The following is a 17,075-nucleotide window of genomic DNA, read 5'->3' on the forward strand; positions in this document are numbered from 1 at the left end:
ATGTCTTCCGTGAAGCTAAACAACCAGCTGATTGGGAATGCAGATTATCCTGTCGGGATCGGTTTCCTTCTGAGTTTGTTTCTTTCCTTGATTCCGATTCCATAGGTTGAATGTTTTATAGATTCTGATCTGTTGGGTGCCTAACTCTTATCTTCCAAAATAAAAAAGAAAGCAATGGATCACACTTTGTTACCAAAACCATAAAAAATCATACTAGTTTCCCAATTGGATTTCCTTCGAAACTCCAACTTGAGTGAAAGCAGGTTCCCCCTTGTTGGACTGAATAGCTGTGGATTTGATCCCACCATGCTCTATTTGGTTTCAAGATTATCTTACGCCACTCATATCTGATAGTATCTTCTTGTCTTTTTAATTGCAGCTCTTAGTTATTTAAGTCAGAATCTTTTTGCTTCTAATTTCGGCCACCAATTGCGGTCCTTTAAATGCATAAACATGGTTAAATGGAAAATATTTGCGAAGGAAAATCAAGGGGATGAGCATCAACCAGTATATACCAAGAATGATTACATATTACTTTGTGGTCTAATCTGTAATGGTAATGACGTAGCATAACAGATTACCAGCATAAGAATGTCTCAGCTGGAGAAGTTGAGTCAAATGAACTGGTCTCGATACAATTAGAGATGCTGATATGACTGAAGCATGAACTCCAGTACCGCTAGGAGGTTTAATTTCCATGGAAGTCCAAGAACCAAAGTAACCTAAGAGCAGCAAATCATTTTCAAATACCAACTTATAATCAGCAGATTGAGCAACATGCTGGATATAACTCTCAGCAAGGCCCTCACTGGCTCGCCAAAATGGCCATGAAGCATGAAGTTATGGAAGAAAACATTCCAAGAGAAGTATCACAAGTCATTTGTTAAGGAATTAAGTCGATGGGCGCACATCCCAGAAAGAAAAGGGAGAAGAGATTGTATGGTAAGCACAAAGGAAAATTGATGGGAAATGAAGGTGAGGAGCATCGGACTAAACTGCTAATGAAACAGATACACAAGATTTCTCTTTGAGACAGTTCCAGGTACAAGGAAGCATGATCCACTAACATATCCACAAGCACCAATAACATATTACACATGCGACATAATCAAGGAGCATGCAGATTGAGCGGAAAGATCATAGGAAGCTGTTTTTCGCATAAAATAGATGAATGAAATTGCTGGACATTTACTATAATACAATAGTGAAGTGAAAAGGACAAGTATATATAGATTCAAGCTCAAGAACAACATCTGCTCTAAAAAGCCAGGCATCTCCTTCATCAGAATTGGGTCAATAACATCAGTGCTTCTCTCAGATCAGCTTTTGAAAGGGTCCAGAACATTGAGTAGAATATTGCCATGCATCACTGTGATGGTGGAAAAATCCGGGAGTGAGGTGAGATGACAGCTTCCTGCAGAAACTTCTTAGGATTGTCGGGATCGCGTGCCCAATGGATCTCACTCATATTAGGTGTCTCAACAAATAACATGGTGAACTCTCCAACCTTCTCGGCCTTCCCTTTCTTGCCTCCCCTGAGCACCAGATTGTTCTTGTGATAAGAGAATATACCATTGGTGAGACGGATGATGTCCCCAGGCTCGAAGGCCTTGCACTCACTTCCCCACATCTGGAAGTGAACTGAAGCAGTTTCATCAGCAACTAATGCTAAGCATGTTGTCTCTTTCCCATCTTGGGTTATACTGCCCTTCTCCAGCAGTATAAATTGTGTGTTCACAGTGTTGGTGGCTGCAGGGGCTATGTCTTTAAGGGGCACCATGTTTTCCATAATGGAGGAACCTGCCAACAATATTAACCATTTGATCGGATGAACATGTTTGACTGAAGCTGAACTAAATAAGATATTCAAACCAAGACCTACTAAAATTACTACATAAATTGGATTGTTAAATAGAAACCATGATGCTCCATTGGTTGGTCCATTTCTGGCGGTATCAAACACTTTAAGTAAAGCCTTCTTGTAACCCTTTGTTAACATGCCACTTACAAATCCTTATAGCCCACCAGCAACCAGAACAATATTTTGATGTCTTACCGATAGAGATGCATGGACAAGGACACGAGAATCAGATTCAAAAGCATGTCCAAGTGTCTGACTCGGCAAAAGAGAAACAAAAGAGATATGGGGATACATAGAAAAAATAATTTTAATCAAACTATATATTTATTTTCAAGTATTCTATAAAAGAAAAAATAGAAGATATTATAGGTTCAAGTCTTTTACCGTATGTGATATTTTACAACATTATTTCAATATCTACACCCTTGACTAATCTCTAAGAAAGAAAGAAAGAAAAAAAAGGTCACTTTTTAAGTTACCATAGTGTGCTGTAACTCCAATCAACCACAACAAAAAAATATAATAAAAAAGTATCCAAGTGTCAGCATATCCAATTCGGATAAATTCGGTTACATATCCAACATGTATTCTTGGAGTCGGACACAAGTATCGTTGTAACAAATGTTACCAATGAGAACATTTTTGGTGAAGCATATAATACAAGTAAATGAAGGAAGCATCGTGGAAATAACTATGTTATCTATATTTATGCATCCAATACCAAGGAAATATGAGTCTGGTCTGAAAATTCAATTAATCACAAGAAGTGCATTAAGTGTGCACGAGTGCCATCTAATAACAGGGGAAGAGGCAGGTGATACATGACAATTATTTGATAAAGCATGTGGAGCTAAAATTACTCGTGTAACAATGCATGTGTTCTAGTTTGAAATTGTATGGTAACAATCTCTCTCGATCGGCCAATCGCTACTTCAAACAACTAAGCTCCCACATCTCTCTTACTAAGAGAAATTGAGTAAGCATCTTCTCCAAATCACAAACATGTCACCAATAACTGAGAATTTTGTCACTGATAGAGTGCATTTGATATCTCACATGCATATCAACAATGCTACTTAAATTAATGGTCATTACGAAGATTATGTTGACTCATCAAAGATCAATCAACTCGGATCTCCTATTTCTTGAAGTCTTCTAGAAATTAGTACTCAGAATCAGTTGAGATGAAACAATACAACTCTCTCAGATATTTAATCAAACATATTATCAGCTTCAAAAATCTCGAAGAGAAGGTAACAAGTTCAAACTTTAGTGCCCTGCAAATTACTACCTAGTCGATCGATATCATGGAGAATTCGACAAAGGCTGATGCTTAATTCAGCGTTTCTTGTTACGCTACGAGAACAGGAAGAGGCAGGAGAGAGAGAGCACGCATGCTTGCGCACCCACTCCTAATGCTTTGGCCTCTCTGTTAATCCTCTGCGGAATTATAGCCGGCGAGCAGCATCCGCTGGGAAATCTTAATGCTTGCACCTGGATGAATCAAGGCCTTTGCATCACCAAGCTGCAAATTGCAAGGCGGGCGGGTTGGGTCGAGGATGAGCACAATTTAGTCTAAATCTAATCTATATCGAGTCAAACCAGATTGCTTTTAGTCTAAATCTAATTAGTCTAAATCTAATCTAGTCTAGATCTAAGAAAAAAGAAACTAAAACCCAATCCAACTCCGTTCGGGTTAGACCGGATTGCTTTTAGTAATAAATTTATTGATACATTAGAATTTTCAAGTCAAATCATGTCAAAAATAATCCAAACATAAACTATAATAATATATATACAAATTAATTATTTAATTATAATTTTATCGATACATTATATTTTTCTTAGATCTAGACTAGATTAGATTTAAACTAAAAGCAATCCGGTCTGACTCGATATAGATTAGATTTAGACTAGATTGTGCTCATCCTCGACCCAACCCGCTCGCCTTGCAATGTGCAACTTGGTGATCCAAAGGCCTTGATTCCTCCACGTGCAAGCTTTAAGATTTCTCGACGCATGCTGCTCGCCGGCCACAATTCCGCAGAGGGTTAACAGAGAGGCCAAAGCATTAGGAGCGGGTGTGCAAATAAACGTGCTCTCTCTCTCCTGCCTCTTTCTATACTCGTAGCGTAACAAGAAACGCTGCATTAAACATCAGCCTTCGTTGAATTCTCCTTGATATCGATCGATTAGGTAGTAAATTGCAAGGCACTAGAGTTTGAACTTGTTACCTTCTCTTCAAGATTTTTGAAGCTGATAATATGTTTGATTAAACGTCTGAGAGAATTGTGTCATTTCATCTCAACTGGTTCTGAGTACTAATTTTGAGAAGACTTCAAAAAATAGGAAATCTGACTTGATTGATCTGTTAGGAGTTGATTGATCTTTTATGATCTTTTATGGTTCGGGAGAGCATCTTCAATGACTACTCAGACCACGCGCACACCCTCTCGAATTCTTGTTGCTCCTTTCAGCACAAGTCAAACTCATTGGTATGGTAGTACATACTACCAGCATAAGCATCCATTTCCTTCGAGCACCTCTGGTGAAGCCCTTTCAGCCTGCAGGTAATTACCATAAAATGGATATATAAGAAGTATTGTATGGTCAGACCACAATGACACATGCAAGAATTAAAATTGACAATAACAAAATAGAAGCGATCTGCTGAACTTGTAACCTGATGAATCTTCCTGCCCTGCCTTATAATCTGTCATTTTCTGACTTCTGTATTGAATTATTTTTAATAATATTTTCAGTGGGTGATATATAGCCTTTCTTTCAGAAAATCAGAAGTTGGAAAATCAACAAAGCAGATATTGGATTATACGGTGCCTAGAGAAAACAAAACGCAAATAGTTTTCTTAATCATAGAACTAACAGGATTGCCAAAACATACACATGTTTCTTTCCTTGATCATGTAAGTAATAACACTATCAAATTGGATTAACATGTGAATATTAGAATTTTCACAAAGAAATTTAAATGTCTATAAGAGGGGATAAAGTAACATCTTTTGTTTCTCGTTCTTCTCTTTCAATTGACAGGAAGAATATATACATGGACACAGCGTATCTAGCAAAGGGATTTTAAATGGAAATGAGGAGATCAAAAAGCTTAATCTCATTAGTTTGCAGTCGAGTTAGTCACTCACATCCCCCCCCTCCCCACACCACAACCCGTATGCAGCCCCACAACAAAACCTGCACAAACCACAGCTATCTTACAGGTGGTAATGACATCCTATCAGTGAATTACCCAGGTTTAGCAAACCAAATGTAGCAGAGGTCTTGCTGACAGAATGGGGAACTTTTTTGGAAGGATAAAACTGATGTAAAGAGTGACGGATAAGGGGTGATTTAACCTTAAAACCAGTATTTCTCACATACAGATATTTTAACACTACAAACAGTTGCATGCACGCCCACATGCATGCATATGCCACAAGGAGTGAAGTTTATTTGAAGCATTTGAAGAGTTATATGGTATCCACCTGCTCCCAGGAGAGATGGAACGCATACGCTCCCCCCTCCCCCCCCCCCCCCCCCCCCCCCCCCCAACAAAAAAAACTCTGAGCTCCACACACACAGGCCTTAAGTATCTATCCAAGTTTTTGCAATCCAGATAGCCACTAGGTTCTAAAACTGTAAGAATGAATATAAAAAAAAAGGTAAAGCTATTACTCAATTTCCTAAGTTCTAATATGCTACACTTGATTCCAAATATGCCAATCATCATTGACCATGCTGAGCAAGGATGCATAAGCCTGCCTCAATCAAATATCTACATCAATCCTCTCCTATTTGATTTGCTAGCTGCAGACCCTGTTGTGCAGCCACTGCTTCCAATACGTAACTAGCTGCCAACATTGATCTCGTATACACAAGGATAGGACTCCCAGAACAAGCTGTTAACACTTCCCAAATTTCAGCTCTTGCTTGATCCCTGCCAATGATCAACAGGTATTGAGTTTAACCCAGAGGAAATCTCACTTGTGCTTCTCATTTTCATACTACAATCTGAATATTCCATTATCATTGCCACCACTATTCAATCATCAATAACCTCAATAATTTTTAGCTGGCCATTCAACTGAACTCAAGGTTTTGCATCTTTCTATTTTGTATGATCATGTTGATTTCTCCAATTAAGTCAATATTTATATGTTTTAATATTTTCTAAGTTGCAACCGTCTCTCTTAACAAAGCATATATTCCTGCTTTCCCCATCACTTTATGTTTCACAAAAGCCATTTTGTGTTTCCACTCACTTCTATGCTTACTCCCATCTCATAATTACACTATGATTCAATTTTTCCAACTCTCATAGAGTTAGAAATAAAAGAAATACACCAACCAAGGATAGACCACATTTATCTAGTTACATAGTAGTGATGATGATGATGATGATTTATCTAGTTACATAGTAGTGATGATGATGATGATGCATTAATGCTATTTTTTCAATGGAGAATGATCCTCTCCAGCTCATGCTTTAGTCCATGTTCTTAGAATAACTCTTTTTTCTCCTATCTTATTCTGTTAAGATGCACTCTCAAGCCAGACTTAAAGTGCTTTCTGAAAGTGAATCCTAGGTTTTTCGGTGTTAGGCATGTTGAAAATTTTTTTCTTTTTTTTTTTTGAAAATCATGGCTGAACCTGATCGGGTTGCCTACGTACCCCTTCATAAGAGGGATCAAGCCATACGTAGTTCTTTTTAAGTTTCAAAAACACAGCGGAAAAATCGAATCAAACAATTTAATTCATGCATGCTTACAAGATCAAATCTAGAAATCAGCACCTTAAGAACACATAGGATTATACCGGAATCGTTTAAACAATTATGTTAAAACTTTTATGCATGATTAACTATCAGATCTGAAACTTACGAACTCTATTCCAATTAATCTCCGAATATCCATCGAATGGATTCTGGAGATATCTCCGTGAGGAGCCCCAAAAGAGGGTAAAATCTCGGAGAATCGAACCTAGATCTTGACACCATAATAAATGATTAATGCTAGATTAATACCTTTTATGATGGATGAAAGTTGTGGATCTGATCCTTGACTTCGCAGCCACGCACACAAATGGCCTCTACGAAAAGTACACGCGAAGTTTCTAGAGAGATCCAATCCTGCAGAAGTGCTAGCTTGCGCAGAATTTCTTGAGGCTGAAATTTGATTTTCCCAACGCTATCAACTTTTGATCCGCCTTCTTGGAAGAACTTGGAGGAAAGGTTTAGAGGGATTGAAGAGGACTTAGATCTGATCTAAAGACTCTTATCAGGGACCCCTAAACCTAATGGCGTGATAAACTTAGAGGAGGAAGAAGTCGGCTAGATTGAATGCAAAATTTTTCCATGCATGAACTAGGGTTCCTCTCTTTTCTTTCTCCTTTTTTTTCTTCTTTTTCTCTCTTTTTTCTTTAAATTCGACCACCAGCTGATGGAGGTTCTTTTAATGTTGCTATCCCATCTAACTTCATGCCAACCATCCCATATTTGGGGAGGATTTTGAGGGGTTTTGAATTTTGAATTCAAAATTCAAGTTCATGCGCCATTACATGATGAAGCTTGATCTAATCTAAACCATTCATCATGTTGCCACTTTCCTCTATCAATTTCGAAATTCCCATGCCCCCAATCAGATTAGAGGGTTATGTGGTGATTTTATGGTGATTAAATTCGAAATTCAAGCTTAATTAGAAGTGAGATAAAGATAAGGATGACATATGCCATGAAGAGAGAGAATTTGATCTTATCCAATTCTTTTTATGAATTTATCTCTCCATGTCACCCCATCTAATGATGAAAGAGGTCCCTGATGTTGCCAAGTGTCCCATGGCACCATTAAATAAATTAAATTAATTTTTAATCATATTAAAAATCAATTTATGGCGCCATGCATGGATATGTGACTAGTGGATTTCAAGATCCGAACAGTTTTAGATCAAACTCATTTAATTTAATTAAATCCTAACAATTAGAATGATCCAATTACCATGGGTTGAACCTAATCTAATTAGGTCAATCTCTAATTAAGCACAAATTTAATCTAATTTAATTTGGTCAACCTAAGTCCTCTTGATTCAGACCTAATCCAATTAGGTCAAAAAATTCTGATTGAGCCCAAATTGAATCTAATTCAATTTGGCTCATCCTTAGTCTAATTACTCAATCCAATTGAGTTCATTAGCAATCTAATTACTAATTAATCCTCCGATAATTACTTTAATTATTTTATAAGATAATTTGCCAATCGAATTGACCAAATTATCCCAGAATGATTCTTAATCATTCATCAGCCTTCTTGATCAATCAGGAATCTTCTATGCGTGGGACCTCATAGGTTCGAACCTAAGCCGGTAGTATAGGAACGACTTCCTACACTAATCGATGTGACCATCTAGTAATGGTACCCGACGTCCGGATAGGCCAAATATATGCGAAGCAAATATTCTGGAACCCTGAACTATGGTTACTGTATAATTCAATCCCTTTGACTCCTAATGCCAGGATGACTTAGAGCTCACTGTCAACCCTATAATTAGTACATCTATTATGTGATTAACTATAGATATCCTGTGACTCCTCACTGGGATTACCCTGGCCAAGGTTTTGCTAAATTAATCACAAGACATTATCTCCTGTTTTCAGAAGGGATCAATTCCATCTTGACTCACAACTGACTACGCAAGTACTTGACTGCACCCAGTGACCTTCCGTCACTGAATTAGAAATTCAGGTAGTCCGATACCAAAGTACAATGAGTTGTTTGCTAGTCACAAGTTGCGGTCTCAGGTCAGAGGGCCAAACTTATACCCATATCCACTCGAAACATCTCTTGACAGTAGAGCGTTCCGGAATTGGTCACGTTCAGTGAAATGTACTCCTACACTTTACCTGTGTGGCATACCAGTGTCTCCACACTCCTTGGTTAAGAGGACAACCAACGTATATGTCATACAACTACCTAATCTCGATAATGCTGTCGTCCTTGTAATAACATATCATTTGGTCGCGAACTAGTTTAAGGACTCGAAGATAAATCCTTCTTTATCATTAATAAGTCCTAAGGATTTCATCATATAAGAGTTCATTTGAAGATGTAAAATGATGAATAATGCCAAAAAATACTTTATTGATTTGTCAATTCATTTACAAAATTCAATCATCAATATGCTGACGATTGATATTTAGGATACAATTCCCAACACTTTCTGCAGTGCACTTAGGAACACCTTAGGAAATGCTTAAGACGTCCAGAATGTCCACCTTACTAGGTTAACATCTCAAAACACCAAAACTAAAAGAAGGAAGTTTATCATGGACCCCAGTTAAGTATTTAGTTTCAACCAATGCAAGATAGGTTATATAAGATTCAAAGAAAATGTCACATTTGAATGTCGAATTGGATGGTGACTCTTAGAGGCACTCATATTGTGCTTAAAAACTACCATCCACATCCCCCCCGCCTCGCTCCGAAAAAAAGAAAAAACAAAAAGAAAACTGTGGGGTTTAAATTTGACACACCAGATTAAAATTTAAAATTTACATGCATGCATCCATCCATCCATATGTACGTATTTAAGTACATAGATACACAAACATGTATGCACATACATATCCAAATAATCATACTCATTCTCTAAAAGATCTAATCAAGGTAATAAGCACGGCAGGAGTTGGAATATGTGGTTGATGGCTTTCCTTGCAAAAAGCATATGCTTGATTTAGACCATGCACATGTCTCATGATAGTTAATTAACCGATCACAAATTCACTTGAAAATGAGCATTTTTAGTCCTTCAGAAGTGCTACTTTAACCAAATTTCACATGTTTTTGGTAGTCTACGAGTCTGCCTTTCCTCCTTCCCTTCTAACTAGGGTTATCTTTTGCCTCTGAAAAATGCTTGTGGATGATCATATCAGTATATTTGCTCAACTACGCTTTATATTTGAGCTTTACTAATATGGTTTGCGGGAAACATGAGTTAATATTTTAGCCCCTAGTCATTATAAATTTTCTCTAAACATATGACAAGAATAATAGTTTTTTTCCCCCGAAGATCTACTGAAAAAGTTCAAACTGGGCTGTCTGTACTGTGAGACAAATTCGGAAACGCTTCCAACATTGTGTTACAATAGATCAAAATCAAATAACATATTCCCCAAAACAGATAACGAACAATGAAAAAATTATTAGAAATTTTAGAGAAAATCTACTGAAAATAAATAAATAATCCAACTTTATGATAGCAAAACTTCATCTACCTAATATAGATCCAACGGAAGTACCAGAAGAGACGAAAGCGAAATTCAAATGATTCCCACGGCACGGCGCACCGATGTGCTTGGACGACGCCATCAGTACCGCCAACGTCGGGATCGGATTCTTCACTGCATCCACCGCGCTCGCCATTCCAACTCCCCGCCCTTTTCTCCTACCCGACCCGAACCCTAGAGACGAGAATAAGGTGGAAATGGGGAAATCCCCTGAGATTTAAGAGCGGATTCTTGGTCGGATCGAAAGGATCAAACGTCCTCTTTCCCACTCCCGGGAAGAGTTCTGAACTTCTTGGGCTTGGGCTTGGGCTAAAGACTGTTGGGCTTGGGCTAAAGATTGTTGCATATTTGGACCATCGTTCTATATTTAATTCCTGCTGACTGAAAATTTTATTTACGGCAATCGACCACCGTTCAGGTTAGGTGTCATTTCATCACTCTCTCTTTTTTTCTATTTTTAAAAATAATAAATAAAATATTTACTATTAGTTAATTATTTTTAAAAATAAAATATATCATGAGGGATGGTGAGAAGGTTGGTGGCCTGTATAATGGTGGTAAAATGGAGGTGGTGACCATGGTGGCAGTGTTGTAGGGCTGGAAGTGGGGCCGAGTCATGTCCCTACCAAGTCATGTGGTGCAAGGGTAGCAACCTTTTAATGAGGCTCTCATGGTGTTTTTTTTAATCGAAACATCTACATCTCCCATATCCAAGATTGAATAAAGATTTAAATATAATGGAAGAAATCAGAATGTTAGAAATTGGCAATTTGTAGGAACAGAGTTGGAAATTTTTTTTTTATTCTTTCATTGAACTTCAGTTTAGCTGGACTACAATATTTTTGTGGGAGTTAAATAAAAAAAATGATTGTTGCCCAAGGTGACAAGCCAAGAGGGGAAGGGGGGGTAAATTGGTTTTTCTGAATTTTTGCTATCTTACTTTAGTCAATTGATGAGTGAGTGAAATTGAACTAATATACAATACAAACACACAAGAAGTATAGTGGTTCGGTGCTCTCCTAAGCACCTACGTCTACTCCCCAATCGACCCCTTGGGAATTCACTATAATCCCACGGATTACAGTTGGATTGTTTTCCGGGCTCACAATCCAAAAATCTTTATACTTTGGTTTTCCGGGATCACCAAGAACCTATGTTGGTTTTACGAGCTCACCAACGAACCTTCATAATTGGTTTTACGGGTTCACCAATAAACCTACACCGTTGGTTTTGCGGGCTCACCAACAAACCTTTACAAGGTGATTAACAAAAGAAAGAAGAAAGTTGAAGCTCCTAGATGAGCAAATATAACAATTATAAACTACAAAGAAGAGTTTAGAATATAGTTATCGCTTGATGAAACTTCTCTCTTCTTTGTCAAGAATGTTTTACTCTTCAAGAGTGGATGAAGCTCTTAATATCTCTTGGAATCTGCTCAACCACTTCCTTTTGACTCTTTGAATGAAGCACTTGGATGAAGAAGATTAGAGCACTTGTCTTTCTTGTGTAAGCTTTGATATTTTGCAAAAGGATGTTTTTCTCTGATGAATAGTGTCCCTTTAAATAGTTTTCCTCACCCATTGGACACCCCCATTGGTCAGATTTCAAAAACTAGCCGTTACTTACTGTTGGAAGGACAAAAAGTACTTCTGCAGAACTAGCCGTTATGCTTCTGCCCGTGCTTGGGTCGACTCAACTTTTACTGGGGTCGACCCAACTTTCACTTGGGTCGACTCATGCAACATTGGGGTCGACCCTCTCAGGAAATACAGAACGTTGTATTTCAGCCTTCCTTCACTTAGGTCGACTCAACACTTTTTGGGTCGACTCAAGGTTCAGTTGGGTCGACTCAAATTTCACTTGGGTTGACCCTTTCAGAGATTCCAGAGAACTGATTTTTGAATGACATAGCCTTTGGGTCGACTCATGTTCAGTTGGGGTCGACTCAAGGTTGGGTCGACTCAAGTTCCATTTGGGTCGACCCTCTCAGGGATTCTAGAGACTTGTTTTCTTGAGGCTTGAAGATGAGGTCGACTCAACTTTCACTTGGGTCGACCCAAGTACTGTTCATCCGTGCCATTTTTGCAGAAGTGTGCCAGATGTTTCCTTGATGTGCCGGAGTCGACTCCACCAATCTTGGGGTCGACTCAATCCACACTTTGCTGCAACTTAAGGTTAGATTCATCCATATAGTCAATGAAATAAACTTCAAACAATTTTGAATATATGTCATGGTGGTGCTACATACTCTAAATAATGAAAATTACTATTGTCTACTTAAGAGTACGTTTCACTTGAAACTTTGCCGAATTGAAATTTTGAATTCACTATCCCTTTTCTATCGCAAATTTTATCTCATTTTTAATCATTAAAATACATCTTGATCTCATTCTACTAATGTACCGAGAGTGACGAACTTAGTAATGATGTATCATATTACCTTGTAATATTTAATTAGGTATACCCTCAAGGGTTGTGTTAATCATCAAAATAACACTATCATCCTCAATCTCCCCCTTTTTGATGATTACAAAATATTGAGTATGAGCAAATTGATTCTTATCTTAAAATTAGTTTTAGAAGGTTTCAAGTTGCTGAATTTCAGCTTTTCACATTTGAGAGTGAAGTCTCCCCCTATTTCATCCAAATATTGCCAATTTGAACTTTTGATTTACTCCCCCTTTCTTTCATATTTGGTTAAAGATGAAACGTCAAAAATTTGAGATAAAGCAAGAGTTTCAGATTATGTATCGAGGTGTGAGAGGTATGTGCCAAATTCTGAAATTTGATTAAAAGTTTAGATTTTAATACATATCACTCCCCCTTAAGTGTATATTGTCCTTGTTTGTCAACTTATTACAACTTAATTTTCTTTCCTTGCTTCTCCCCCTTTTTGTTATCATCAAATAGGTGCATGGCAATAGATAAGTAGACACAGTAAATAATAAACATTCAGATTTTACTGATCAAACATGGAACATTGTAGTACATTAACACAAAAATACAATGTTCTTCAATCAAAGTGCAAAGTACATGATCAACACAAAATACATATGAGAACTAGATAAATCCTAGGCACTAATACCAAAAGTGCTAACATCAGCCTAGGGGGTATCTAATGGCTGTGATCTAGTCCTCATCCTCCTAGCATAAATGGCGAGGGGAGGTCGAGTCTGATGGGACTGAGTCTGGCGTGGACCTCGCTGAGCTGGATGACTCTGTGCCGAAACCTCTGACTCAGCTGCTCGGGGCACAGATGGACCATGAGCCTCTCTCTCTCTCTCCGTAATGCTCCAACCTCCTCTCTGAGATCGCTAATCTCAGCAGTCATGATATCCAACCCGCTCATCAATCCATTAGTGATAGTCCTCGCCTGAGTTGACATAAGCTCAGTCATCCTACTCCAAAACTCATCTGTGCACCCCGTGGGAACAGATGACGATGGGCCAGCCTCTGAAGGTGCCGTAGGATGCTCCTCAGGTACCTCAGCCTCAGGGATGGGGTCTCCAACCTCTGGTGCATCACCCTCCGGTGCATGTATCCCTGCTCCTGTACGCACCCACTGCCCGTTCACCTTCTCATAACCCATGCGAATGAGGGATCGTGCAGTGTAAGTGTCAGTGTATAGAAGGTGCCTGGAGATCTCTCCCTCTACTGATATATCATGCTGTCGGAAGACCAGGGTGAGTATTATATCATAAGGCAGGGAGACTCTCGAATTGCATATGACCTTTCTCATCTGCCTAAGCATCATAGCTAGGAGGTTCAAGGGAATGCCCTGAATAATGTGCTCCATGATGACCAGGTCTCGCTCAGAAATGAGATCAAATCTTCCGCTTTTCGGAAACAAAATCCGACCTATGAAGTTGTGCAACAACCTCATCTCAGCTGAAAGAGAGCTTGCTATTACATTTTCGGAATAGTCGAAATCATCATTCTCAAGAATCAACTGTAGAGCTCTCAACTTGTTTTCAGGCTTTTCTGGAGTTGCACCTTCGCAGGGGAGATGAAGCAACTCACTCAAACTTTCTTCTGAAATTCTAACCCTTACTCCTCGGACTTCAGATATAAGCCCTCCCATTCCAACTTTCAGGAAGGCATAGAACTCACGAACCAACCCTGGGTAGATCACCACATCTAGGGAGCAAAGATACTCCCATCCTTGCCTTCGGATCCAATCACCCAACCGGAACCCTTCTTGATCCAAAAACTCGGAGTGGATCCTTCTTCCCGTGGTAACCGGTCTCCCCGCAAATTTTGCAAGTTGGATTGAAGGGGAGGGAGGAGGAGGAGGCTCTACACGTGTCTCACCTTGTGGAGGTACTGTAGAAGACTCTGTAGCATTTCTATCAACACGGGTTGTCCGTGAAACCCTCCCGAATCGCTTAATACGGCTCGCTTGGGTCCCATTCCTTCAAGATCTTGATCTAACGGCTTGGGGAAGCTTCCTTCTACTGTTTGGAGATGATTGGAAGAGATTTGAGAGTGGGAAATAGGGTTTTTGGAAGAGGACAAGATGAAACAGTGCCCTAGAATGCTCACGGGTCCCCCTTTTAAAAGTGGGGTCCCATCGTTGGGTCGACCCCGAATTTTTCTTGGGTCGACTCAACGTTAGGTCGACCCCATTCTGGCTTGGGTCGACCCTAGTTCAGAAATTTTTCTTTCTCTTCCTTTTTCTTTTTAAAAATTCTTCCTTTCCTCCAAACCTTACAAATTCTTACTGGGACAATGATACATTAGTAAGGAATCTATAGATGACTAGATTGACTAATGTTTCATGAGTTTTTCGAAATGGGAGGAGAGTATCATGAGACAACTTGCTCCTTTTTATATCTCCTTAATCAAAAGGATCACGTATGCCTAATTCCCTCCTAAGCATACAGAATCTATCTTCACTCAAAGGTTTTGTGAATATGTCAGCTAATTGTTTTTCAGTACAAACATGCTCAATACATATGTTCCCATTTTGCACATGATCTCTAATGAAATGATATCTTATTTCAATGTGTTTGGCCTTAGAGTGCTAAACTGGATTTTTAGTAAGGTTGATGGCACTAGTATTATCACACTTTATAGGAATATTATCCAGTTTAACTCCATAGTCCTCTAGTTGTTGCTTAAGCCATAGTACTTGAGCACAGTAACTGCCGGCAGCTATATATTCGGCTTCAGTCGTTGACAATGCTACTGAATTCTGCTTTTTGCTAAATCATGATACTAAGTTGTTTCCTAAAAATTGACATGTTCCACTAGTGCTCTTCCTATCTAATTTGCATCCAGCAAAATCTGCATCAGAGTATGCAAGCAAATCTAGACAGGAGTCTCTCGAGTACCATAATCCTATGTTTGTAGTTCCTCTCAAATATCTAAGGATTCTTTTAACAGCACTTAGATGTGACTCCTTATGATCTGATTGGTATCTAGCACATATTCCCATACTAAACACTATGTCTGGTCTACTAGCAGTAAGGTAAAGCAAAGATCCAATTAAACATCTATAAAGCTTCATATCTATACTTTTTTCTTTTTCATCTTTGTCTAGCTTACTAGTGGGATTCATTGGGGTCCCTATTCCCTTGTGATTTTTATTTCCAAACTTCTTTAATATTTCCTTTATGTACTTAGTTTGATGAATGAAGATACCTTCTTTAGTTTGCTTGATTTGTAATCCGAGAAAAAAATTTAGTTCTCCCATCATACTCATCTCGAATTCTCCTTGCATTAAATTAGCAAACTTTTTGCAAAAATTATCATTTGTGGCACCAAAGATTATGTCATCTACATATATTTGTACCATTAGCAGATTTTTGTCTTTTCTTTTGAGAAAAAGTGTTTTATCTACATTTCCTCTACTGAAATCATTATTCAGTAGAAATTTGCTTAGTCGATCATACCAAGCCCTAGGTGCTTGTTTTAATCCATATAATGCCTTATGTAATTTAAACACATGATTTGGTAATTCATGATTCTCAAAACCAGGAGGTTGCTCTACATATACTTCTTCCTCTATAAAACCGTTTAAGAAGGCACTTTTCACATCCATTTGATACAATTTGAAATCCATGAAACATGCAAAAGCTAGAAGTAATCTAATGGCTTCTAATCTGACCACGGGAGCAAATGTTTCCTCAAAATCTATCCCTTCTTCTTGATTGTATCCCTTAGCCACAAGTCTAGCTTTATTTCTTATAACTACCCCATTTTCATCTAATTTATTTCTAAAGATCTATTTTGTTCCAATTACAGAGTTATGCTTTGGTCTCTCAGTTAATGTCCATACATTACTTCTTTTGAATTGATTTAATTCTTCTTGCATAGCATTTATCCAATTGGTGTCTTTTTCAGCTTCTTCATAAGTCTTAGGTTCTAATTGTGAAACAAAAGCAAGATAATCATTTAAATTTCTAAGAGAGGATCGAGTTCTTACCCCTTGAGATGGATCACCAATAATTAAGTCTTTGGGGTGTCCATATGCATACCTCTATTCCTTTGGCAAGTCTTGAGATTGTGGTGGTACGCAATCATTTTCTTTATCTTGATTTGGCACGTCATCAAGATTCAATTTTTCAAAGTCAATAATTCCTGCATCATCATCAAGAATATTTTCTCTCCTAGGAGAATCACTATCAGACTCATCAAAAATGATATTAACTGACTCTTCAACTACAAGAGTTCTTTTATTGAACACTCTGTATGCCCTGCTAGATGTAGAGTATCCTAAGAAGATACCTTCATCTGACTTGGCATCAAATTTACTTAGATCCTCCTTACCATTGTTTAAAATGAAACATCTACATCCAAATACTCTAAGATATTTAGCAGTTGGTTTCTTATTCTTCCAAAGTTCATAAGGAGTTTTCTTGGTTATTGGTCGTATTAAAATCCGATTTAGAATATGGCAAGCGGTACTTATAGCTTCAGTCC

General features: G+C 38.2%; 1 protein-coding gene across 6 annotated transcripts; it reads right to left on the reverse strand.

The window, feature by feature from the left end:
• Window positions 1-1,105: 1,105 nt before the first annotated feature.
• LOC103697599 (Nucleic acid-binding, OB-fold-like protein) lies at window positions 1,106-10,348 on the reverse strand. Of its 6 annotated transcripts, none has more exons than XM_008779496.6 (3): window positions 10,164-10,337; window positions 4,376-4,425; window positions 1,106-1,800 (listed from the first exon to the last, which is right to left on the reverse strand). In XM_008779496.6, the coding sequence occupies exons 2-3, from the start codon at window positions 4,389-4,391 to the stop codon at window positions 1,367-1,369; spliced, it is 450 nt and encodes a 149-aa protein (XP_008777718.4). In that variant the 5' UTR covers window positions 4,392-4,425; window positions 10,164-10,337; the 3' UTR covers window positions 1,106-1,366. The 6 variants fall into 6 exon arrangements, with proteins under 6 accessions (XP_008777718.4, XP_008777716.4, XP_008777717.4 ...); XM_008779494.6 differs by having other exon boundaries at window positions 4,373-4,425; XM_008779495.6 differs by having other exon boundaries at window positions 10,140-10,273.
• Between the last annotated feature and the right edge of the window lie 6,727 nt (window positions 10,349-17,075).

Source organism: Phoenix dactylifera, chromosome 2, assembly GCF_051530095.1.
Source record: "Phoenix dactylifera cultivar Ajwa chromosome 2, Ajwa_hap1_PhDact_Kaust_v1.1, whole genome shotgun sequence".
NCBI lineage: Eukaryota > Viridiplantae > Streptophyta > Magnoliopsida > Arecales > Arecaceae > Phoenix > Phoenix dactylifera.